The following is a 9,291-nucleotide window of genomic DNA, read 5'->3' on the forward strand; positions in this document are numbered from 1 at the left end:
AAACGTAACAAAAAAGCACTGAAAAATATAACGAAAAATACACTGAAAAATGCTGAAAACGTAACGAAAAACACTAAAAAATACACTGAAAAATACACTAAAAAATACCGAAAACATAACAAAAAACCCCCAAAAAACCCCCAAAAAATACAGTTAAAAATAACCCTAAAATGAAACAAAACGAAATCCAAATTTCCTCCGAAATCCAACCCTGACCCCCCCTCCGAACGCCCCCGTGCCCCCCAAAGAACCACGCGGGCGCCGCGGGTGCAGCAGAGCCTTTATTGCCCCGAGTTAGCGGAGGAGGGGCAGCAGCAGGAAGGGGAGGAGCCACCCGGGACCCCCCAGGGCCTGGCCCCGCCCCGCCGGGCCCTTGGCGCCGTCCTTGCGCCCCATTGGCCGCCCGGGGGCCACGTGACCGGCGGCCATCTTGTTCCCGGCCGCCATTTTGTCCCCGGCTTCCATCTTCTGCTCGGCGGCCATCTTGTCCCCGGCCGCCATCTTGTTCCCGGCCGCCATTTTGTCCCCGGCTTCCATCTTCTGCTCGGCGGCCATCTTGTCCCCGGCCGCCATCTTCTCCCCGGCCTCCATCTTCTCCCCGGCCTCCATCTTCTCCCCGGCCGCCATCTTCTCCCCGGCCTCCATCTTCTCCCCGGCCGCCATCTTCTCCCCGGCCGCCATCTTCTCCCCGGCCTCCATCTTCTCCCCGGCCGCCATCTTCTCCCCGGCCTCCATCTTCTCCCCGGCCGCCATCTTCTCCCCGGCCGCCATCTTCTCCCCGGCCTCCATCTTCTCCCCGGCCTCCATCTTCTCCCCGGCCGCCATCTTCTCCCCGGCCTCCATCTTCTCCCCGGCCGCCATCTTGCCGCCGCCGGCCCTCTTGCCGCCGCCGGCCATTCCAGGCCGAGGTGCGGCGGTTCCGGCGTCGCCGGCGGCCTCCCCGGGCTTGCCGGGGGCGGCGCGGTCGCCGGCGGTCGTGTTGGCGCCCGCCTGGCCGCCGCCGGCCGCCATCTTGCCGCGGGTGCCGTCGGCGGCGTCGGCGGCGTCATCGGGCGCGGGCGCGTGGCCGTGGGGCGGCGGCGGCGGCGGCAGCAGCTCGAGGCGGGGCAGGTCGGGCTCGAAGAAGGTTCTGTTGGCCGGGCGGCCGTTGCAGAGGTCGCCGGCGCAGCAGGAGCCGCTGAGCGTCACCGCGTGGTCGCCGCGCGACTCCCGGGCGCAGCCGCCGTCGCGGACGCAGCCCCGCACCTCCCGCCACAGGGTGAGGTTACCTGCGGGGGGCGCCGCCGGGGGTTAACGCCGGGCCCGGCCGGGCGCCGCGCCCCGACCCCCGCCCGCCGCCGCCGCCTCACCGGTGCGCAGGGTGACGTTGCCATGGAAACAGCCGCGCAGGTCGTCGTAGCACTGCACGATGGCGGAGGGGGGGCAGGGCCCGGCCTCGGCGCAGCCGTAGCACCGCAGCCCGTTGGGCGTCCGCGCGCTGCCGTTGGCTGGGGGGGCGGGGGGGTCAGCGGGGACCCCTCCCCCAACCCTTCCGTGGGCCCCCCCAGTAGCTCCCAGTAGCTCCCAGTAGCTCCCAGTAGCTCCCAGGACAAGGCGGGCGCTCCCAGAACGCTCTCCCAGTGCGCCCCAGGCCCCGCCCGCTCGCTCCCAGTTTCACTCGGCTTTCCCAGTTGATTCTCCCAGGGCACTGACAGCTACGTGCCGGTCCCGCCCAGTTCGTCCCAGTTCATCCCAGTCCCCTCCCAGTCCCCCCAAATCCCCTCCCAGTCCCTTCCCACTGCTTCCCGCTCTCCTCCCAGTGCCTCCCAGTCCCTCCCAGTTCCCCCAAATCCCCTCCCAATCCCCCTAAATCTCCTCCCAGTCCCTCCCAATCCCCCCAAATCCCCTCCCAGTCCCTCCCAGTCCCCCCAAATCCCCTCCCAGCCCCTCCCAGTCCCCTCCCATCCCCTCCCAGTCCCCCCCAAATCCCCTCCCAGTCCCTTCCCACTGCTTCCCGCTCCCCTCCCAGTCTCTCCCAGTCCCTCCCAGTCCCCTCAAATCCCCTCCCAGTCCCCCCCAAATCCCCTCCCAGTCCCTTCCCACTGCTTCCCGCTCCCCTCCCAGTCTCTCCCAGTCCCTCCCAGTCCCCCCAAATCCCCTCCCAGTCCATCCCAGTCCCCCAAAATCCCCTCCCAGTCCCCCCCAAATCCCCTCCCAGTCCCTTCCCCCTGCTTCCCGCTCCCCTCCCAGTCCCTCCCAGTCCCTCCCAGTCCCCTCAAATCCCCTCCCAGTCCCCCCCAAATCCCCTCCCAGTCCCTTCCCACTGCTTCCCGCTCCCCTCCCAGTCTCTCCCAGTCCCTCCCAGTCCCCCCAAATCCCCTCCCAGTCCATCCCAGTCCCCCAAAATCCCCTCCCAGTCCCCCCCAAATCCCCTCCCAGTCCCTCCCAGTCCCCCCAAATCCCCTCCCAATCCCTTCCCACTCCTTCCCGCTCCCCTCCCAGTGCCTCCCAGTGCCTCCCAGTGCCTCCCAGTGCCCCCCAGTGCCCCCCAGTGCCCCGTACCGGGCAGGGGCAGTGCCCCGCTCTGCCCCAGGGGCAGGTGGTGGTTGCAGCCCCCGGCCCCGGCGCAGTTCCGGCGCCGCTCGAACACCACCAGGCCCAGGAGCTCCAGGGCTCGGGCCAGGGCCCCGGGCTGGCCACGGCCGCAGCCCCGCCCGCCCAGCGCGAACCGCCCGTGGCCTGGGGGGGGCAGGGGGTCAGGGGGGCGGCCGGGACCCCCGGGGGCCACCCCCGCTATGGGGCCGGCCCCGCTATGGGGACACCCCCGCTATGGGACCAGCCCCGCTATGGGGCCGGCCCCGCTGTGGGACCAGTCCCGCTATGGGGACACCCCCACTATGGGACCGGCCCCGCTATGGGGACACCCCCGCTATGGGGCCAGCCCCGCTGTGGGGACACCCCCGCTATGGGGACACCCCCGCTATGGGACCAGTCCCGCTATGGGGACACCCCCGCTATGGGGACACCCCCGCTGTGGGGACACCCCCGCTATGGGGCCGGCCCCGCTGTGGGGACACCCCCGCTATGGGGCCGGCCCCGCTGTGGGACCAGCCCCGCTATGGGGACACCCCCACTATGGGACCACCCCCGCTGTGGGGCCGGCCCCGCTATGGGGACACCCTCGCTATGGGACCAGTCCCGCTATGGGGCCGGCCCCGCTATGGGGACACCCCCGCTATGGGACCACCCCCGCTATGGGGCTGGCCCCGCTGTGGGGACACCCCCGCTATGGGGCCGGCCCCGCTGTGGGGACACCCCCGCTCTGGGGCCGGCCCTGCTGTGGGGCCACCCCCGCTATGGGACCAGTCCCACTATGGGGCCACCCCCCCTGTGGGGCCACCCCTGCTATGGGGACACCCCCACTATGGGGCCACCCCCCAAGTGCCCCCCTTATGAACACCCCCATGGACACCCCCCCATGGGGCAGAGCTGTGGATCCTGCCCCACATCTCCCCCCAGAACGGAGCTGCAGAGGCCCTGCCCCACGGCCCCCCTGCCCCACGGACACCCTGCCCCACGGCCCCCCTGCCCCACGGCCCCCCTGCCCCACGGCCCCCCTGCCCCACAGCCCCACGGCCCCACACTCACTCCAGGTGACGGCCGCCAGCACCTCGGTGCACACGTCGCTCTCCGTGGGGCAGGTGATGTTGGTGGCCTCGCGGCAGCCGCCGTCGTCCTCCCCACAGCTCAGGCACTCCAGCCCCATGGAGCCTGCCCCACACATGGCAGCCCCACACATGGCGGCCCCACACATGGCGGCCCCACACCGTCACCAGCCCCACACATCGCAGCCCCAAAACGTCACCGGCCCCAAACGGCGCCGCACCCTCCCCACGGGGCCCCCGACGTGTCCCGGCCTGGCCCGGCCCGACCCACGGCACGCCCTGGCACCCCCTGCCCCACGGCTGCTGCCCCACAGCGCCCTGACACCCCTCTGCCCCACAGATCTGACCCCTGACACCCCCCTGCCCCACAGATCTCGGCCCTGACACTGTCCTGTCCAGATCTGACCCCTGACACCCCTCTGCCCCACAGATCTGACCCCTGACACCCCCCTGCCCCACAGAAATGGCCCCCAACACCTTCTGCCCCACAGATCTCAGCCCTGACACTGCCCTGCCCCGGCCCCACAGATCTGACCTCTGACACCCCCCTGCCCCACAGTTTCTGCCCCACAGCGCCCTGACACCCCTCTGCCCCACAGATCTGACCCCTGACACCCTCTGCCCCACAGATCTGACCTCTGACACCCCCCTGCCCCACAGCTCCTGAGCACAGCTCCTGAGCACAGGTCTGACCCCTGACACCCCTCTGCCCCACAGGTCTGACCCCCAACACCTCCTGCCCCACAGATCTCGGCCCTGACACTGCCCTGTCCTGGCCCCACAGATCTGACCTCTGACACCCCCCTGCCCCACAGTTTCTGCCCCACACACCCCTGACACTGCACTGTCCCTGCCCCACAGGGCCCCAGCCCCACAGATCTGACCCCTGACACCCCCCTGCCCCACAGCTCCTGCCCCACAGCAGCCTCCCAGGGCACCCCCATCACCCCACAGCTCCCGCCCCACAAGCCCCACCCCACCCATCCCCCCGTGCCCCCCAAGTGCCCCCCAAGCCCCCCCATCCCCCCCGTACCTGGCAGCAGCAGCAGCAGCAGCGGCAGCAGCCGGGCCCCCCCCATGGCCCGGCCCCACATCTCGGCCAGGCCCCGGTGCCGTGGGGCAGAACCGCCCCATTTATGGGAGCCGGGACAGGGTGGGGCGCAGGTGGGGCGAGGGTGGGGGGCCCTCGGGGCTCCCCGCCCCATAGCGCGGCCCACAGCTGCGCCCCACGGCCTCCCCGCCCCACAGCAGCTCCGGGGGTCTGTGCCCCACAGCGGAGTCCCAAAGCTCTGCCCCACGGCTCTGCCCCACAGCGGAGTCCCGAAGCTCTGCCCCACAGCACAGCCCCACAGCTCTGCCCCATAGCAGAGTCCCAAAGCTCTGCCCTATAGCACAGCCTCTAGAACTCTGCCCCATAGCTCTGCCCCACAGCTCTGCCCCAAAGCACAGCCCCCAAAGCTCTGCCCCACAGCTCTGCCCCACAACCCAGCCCCACACCCCCCCCCGGAAGCCCCTGAGTCACCCCCCAAGTGACTCACACCCCATAGCGGGGGGAGGGGCGCTGACCCCACCCTGCCCCACACACAGGACGATCCCTTTGGGGCAGGGCGTGGCCCCACCCAAAATGTGTGGGGCGTTAAACTTGGGGGGCAGCGAGGAGGAGGAGGAGGAGGAGGGGGAGGAGGGGGAGGGGCGCGGGGGGGGGAGGGGCGGCGCTGGGGGAGGGGTCCCCGGGGAGGCCATTGCAGAGGTGCCCCCGGCAGCAGCGCGGCCCCACAGGAGCCCCCCCGGGCCCCACAGGAGCCCCCCCGGGCCCCACGGGACCCCCCCGCAGCCCCCCCAGCCCCACGGGGGTCTCGCACCACGCGGGGGTCGCGCAGCCCCGAACCAGCCACGGCTCCCCCGAGGGACCTGGGGAGGGGGGGAGATGGGGGTCAGGGGGGGCAAAGGGAGACCCCCGGCCCCATAGAGACCCCCCCGGCCCCATAGAGACCCTATAGAGACCCCCGGCCCCATAGAGACCCTATGGAGACTCCCGGCCCCATAGAGACCCCCCCGGCCCCATAGAGACCCTATGGAGACCCCCGGCCCCATAGAGACCCTATGGAGACCCCCCGGCCCCATAGAGACCCTATGGAGACCCCCGGCCCCATAGAGACCCTATGGAGACTCCCGGCCCCATAGAGACCCCCCCGGCCCCATAGAGACCCTATAGAGACCCCCGGCCCCATAGAGACCCTATGGAGACCCCCGGCCCCATAGAGACCCCCCCGGCCCCATAGAGACCCTATGGAGACCCCCGGCCCCATAGAGAACCTATGGAGACCCCCGGCCCCATAGAGACCCTATAGAGACCCCCGGCCCCATAGAGACCCCCCCGGCCCCATAGAGACCCTATGGAGACCCCCCGGCCCCATAGAGACCCTATAGAGACCCCTTGGCCCCATAGAGACCCCCCCGGCCCCATAGAGACCCTATGGAGACCCCTTGGCCCCATAGAGAGCCTCAGAGACCCCCCCGGCCCCATAGAGAGCTTCAGAGACCCCCGGCCCCATAGAGACCCTATGGAGACCCCCCGGCCCCATAGAGAGAGTACAGGGACCCCCACACCCACAGAGACCCTGTAGGGACCCCATAGAGACCCCCCAGAGCCCCCCAAGCCCCACAGAGACCCCACAGAGACCCCCCAGACCCACAGGGACCCCATGGGGACCCCCCAGATCCCCCACCGTAGGTCCAGGCCAGGCCGCAGTGGGTCAGGCCGGCCCCACACGGCACCACTTGGGGGTCGCAGCCCGAGGGGTCGCGGCCATCGCAGCCCCAACAGCGCAGCCCCGAGGGCGGAGGGTCCTCTGCACCAGTATGAACCAGTATGAACCAGTATGAACCAGTATGGACCAGTATGAACCAGTATAAACCCACAGAACCCAGTATGAACCAGTATGAACCAGTATAAACCAGTATAAACCAACAGAACCCAGTATGAACCAGTATGAACCAGTAGAAACCAGTGCCCCCTCCCAGCGCTGAGCTCGCCAAGTGCCCTGCAAGACCCTCCCAGTACATCCCAGTATGCCCCAGTACAAACCAGTTCCCTCCCAGCGTATCCCGGTCCCCACTCCCAGAGCCACCGAGTTCCTCCCAGTACATCCCAGTTCCGACCAGTGCCCTCCCAGTGCTCCCAGTGCCCCCCAATCCCCTCCCAGTGCCCCCCAATCTCCTCCCAGTCCCTCCCAGTCCCCCCCAGATCCCCTCCCAGTCCCTCCCAATCCCTCCCAGTCCCCTCCCAGTCCCAGTCCCCTCCCAATCCCTCCCAGTCCCTCCCAGTCCCCTCCCAATCCCCCCCCAGTCCCTCCCAGTCCCTCCCAGTGCCCCCCAATCTCCTTCCAGTGCCTCCCAGTGTCCTCAAATCCCCTCCCAGTCCCCTCCCAGTGCCTCCCAGTGCCCCCAGTCCCCTCCCAATGCCCCCCAGTCCCCTCCCAGTCCCTCCCAGTCCATCCCAGTGCCCCCAATGCCCTCACAATCCCCTCCCAGTCCCCTCCAGTCCCCTCCCAGTGCCCCCCAATCCCCTCCCAGTCCCCTCCAGTCCCTCCCAGTGCCCCCCAATCCCCTCCCAATCCCCTCCCAGTGCCTCCCAGTCCCCTCCCAGTCCCCTCCCAGTCCCTCCCAGTCCCTCCCAGTGCCTCCCAGTGCCCCCAGTCCGCACCCGGCTGGCACTGGCCGCTCTGGCAGCACCGCAGCCTCACCCGGCGGCCGCTGCCGGAGTCGAAGGCGAGGAGGCCCCGGCAGGGCCCGGCCGAGCCGCAGCCCCGGAGCCGCCCCTCCCCCTCTGCGGGGGGGCCCCGGGGTCACGGGGGGCGGCCCCTCCCCCACCCGAGACACCCCTCCCCCACCCACCCAGGAGACCCCTCCCCCACCCACCGTGACCCCTCCCCCCGCCCCGCCCCCACCCGAGACACCCCTCCCCCCACCGAGACCCCTCCCCCACACCACCTCTCCCCCCAATGCGACCCCTCCCCCCCGTGACCCCTCCCCCACCCACCGTGACCCCTCCCCACACCGTGACTCCTCCCCCACCCCTCCCCCACCCCACCCCTCCCCAACACTGCCCCTCCCCGCCCAGGGCCCCTCCCCCCACACTGCCCCTCCCCCCCCAGGACCCCACCCCCCCCAGGACCCCTCCCCCACAGTGCCCCTCCCCCCGCAAGACCCCTCCCCCACAGTGCCCCTCCCCCCCCAGGACCCCTCCCCGCCCCTCCCCCACACTGCCCCTCCCCCCCCGGGCCCCTCCCCCCACACTGCCCCCTCCCCCCCCAGGACCCCTCCCCCCCCAGGGCCCCTCCCCCACACTGCCCCTCCCCCCCCAGGACCCCTGCCCGCCCCTCCCCCACACTGCCCCTCCCCCCCCAGGACCCCTGCCCGCCCCTCCCCCACACTGCCCCTCCCCCCCCCCAGGACCCCTCCCTGCCCCTCCCCCACACTGCCCCTCCCCCCCCAGGGCCCCTCCCCGCTCCCCTCCCCGCCCCTCCCCCACACTGCCCCTCCCCCCCAGGGCCCCTCCCCGCCCCTCCCCCACACTGCCCCTCCCCCCCAGGGCCCCTCCCTGCCCCTCCCCCACACTGCCCCTCCCCCCCAGGGCCCCTCCCCCACACTGCCCCTCCCCCCCAGGACCCCTCCCTGCCCCTCCCCCACACTGCCCCTCCCCCCCCAGGGCCCCTCCCCCCACACTGCCCCTCCCCCCCCAGGGCCCCTCCCCGCCCCTCCCCCACAGTGCCCCTCCCCCACACTGCCCCTCCCCCCTAGGGCCCCTCCCCCACACTGCCCCTCCCCCCCAGGGCCCCTCCCTGCCCCTCCCCCACACTGCCCCTCCCCCACACTGCTCCTCCCCCACAGTGCCCCTCCCCCCCAGGGCCCCTCCCCGCCCCTCCCCCACCTCCGGCCGGGCCCCTCGCGCTCAGCTCCAGGCAGAGGTCGCGGGGGCGGGGGCAGCGCAGCTCCGCCAGGGGGCGCCCGCAGGAGCCGTCGGAGCTGTCGCAGGTGGGGCACAGCAGGGGGCGCCCTTCGGCCGCTGGGGACCAGTACGGACCAGTATGGACCGGTTAGGGACCAGTACGGACTGGTACGGACTGGTACGGACTGGTACAGACCAGTACGGATCGGTATGGACCAGTACGGACCAGTACGGATCGGTATGGACCAGTACGGACCAGTATGGACCGGTATGGACCAGTACGGACCAGTACGGACCAGTATGGATCAGTACGGACCAGTACGGACTGGTACGGACTGGTACAGACCAGTACGGATCGGTATGGACCAGTACGGACCAGTACGGATCGGTATGGACCAGTACGGACCAGTACAGACCGGTATGGACCGGTATGGAGCAGTACGGACCAGTACGGACCAGTATGGACCAGTACGGACCAGTATAAACCAGTATGGACCATTACAAACCAGTGTGGACCAGTACAGACTGGTATGGACCAGTACGGACCAGTACGGACCAGGATAAACTGCTATAGACCAGTATGGACCGGTATAAACCAGTACGGACCAGTATGGACTGTAATGGACCAGTATAAACCAGTATAAACCAGTACGGACCGGTACAGATAGACCCGTACAGCCTGGCAGACACCAGTAT

The 9,291-nt window shown here is 70.2% G+C and overlaps 1 protein-coding gene and 1 long non-coding RNA gene across 2 annotated transcripts; both read right to left on the reverse strand.

Annotated features, from left to right (window-relative positions):
• Window positions 1–268: 268 nt before the first annotated feature.
• Window positions 269–5,091, reverse strand: LOC138101646 (ly6/PLAUR domain-containing protein 3-like). Its single transcript, XM_068999419.1, has 5 exons — window positions 4,678–5,091; window positions 3,628–3,750; window positions 2,542–2,718; window positions 1,350–1,487; window positions 269–1,268 (listed from the first exon to the last, which is right to left on the reverse strand). The coding sequence occupies exons 1-5, from the start codon at window positions 4,847–4,849 to the stop codon at window positions 295–297; spliced, it is 1,584 nt and encodes a 527-aa protein (XP_068855520.1). The 5' UTR covers window positions 4,850–5,091; the 3' UTR covers window positions 269–294.
• Window positions 5,092–5,359: 268 nt separating this feature from the next.
• LOC138101645 (uncharacterized) lies at window positions 5,360–9,248 on the reverse strand. Its single transcript, XR_011147227.1, has 4 exons — window positions 8,578–9,248; window positions 7,351–7,473; window positions 6,374–6,496; window positions 5,360–5,555 (listed from the first exon to the last, which is right to left on the reverse strand). It is a non-coding gene; the product is annotated as an uncharacterized lncRNA (long non-coding RNA).
• Window positions 9,249–9,291: the final 43 nt, after the last annotated feature.

Source organism: Aphelocoma coerulescens, unplaced genomic scaffold (assembly GCF_041296385.1).
Source record: "Aphelocoma coerulescens isolate FSJ_1873_10779 unplaced genomic scaffold, UR_Acoe_1.0 HiC_scaffold_379, whole genome shotgun sequence".
Classification (NCBI taxonomy): domain Eukaryota; kingdom Metazoa; phylum Chordata; class Aves; order Passeriformes; family Corvidae; genus Aphelocoma; species Aphelocoma coerulescens.

Bases quoted from the DNA above. Each gene is read 5' to 3' on its own strand.
- LOC138101646 (XM_068999419.1), bottom strand. From the start codon at position 4,849: ATGGGGCGGGGAGCCCCGAGGGCCCCCCACCCTCGCCCCACCTGCGCC. The intron at 3,751-4,677 runs GTACGGGGGGGA...TGTGTGGGGCAG, and splicing joins GCTGCTGCTGCTGCTGCCAG to GCTCCATGGGGCTGGAGTGC. The intron at 1,488-2,541 runs GTACGGGGCACT...CCGCCCCCCCAG, and splicing joins CGGGGCACTGCCCCTGCCCG to CCAACGGCAGCGCGCGGACG.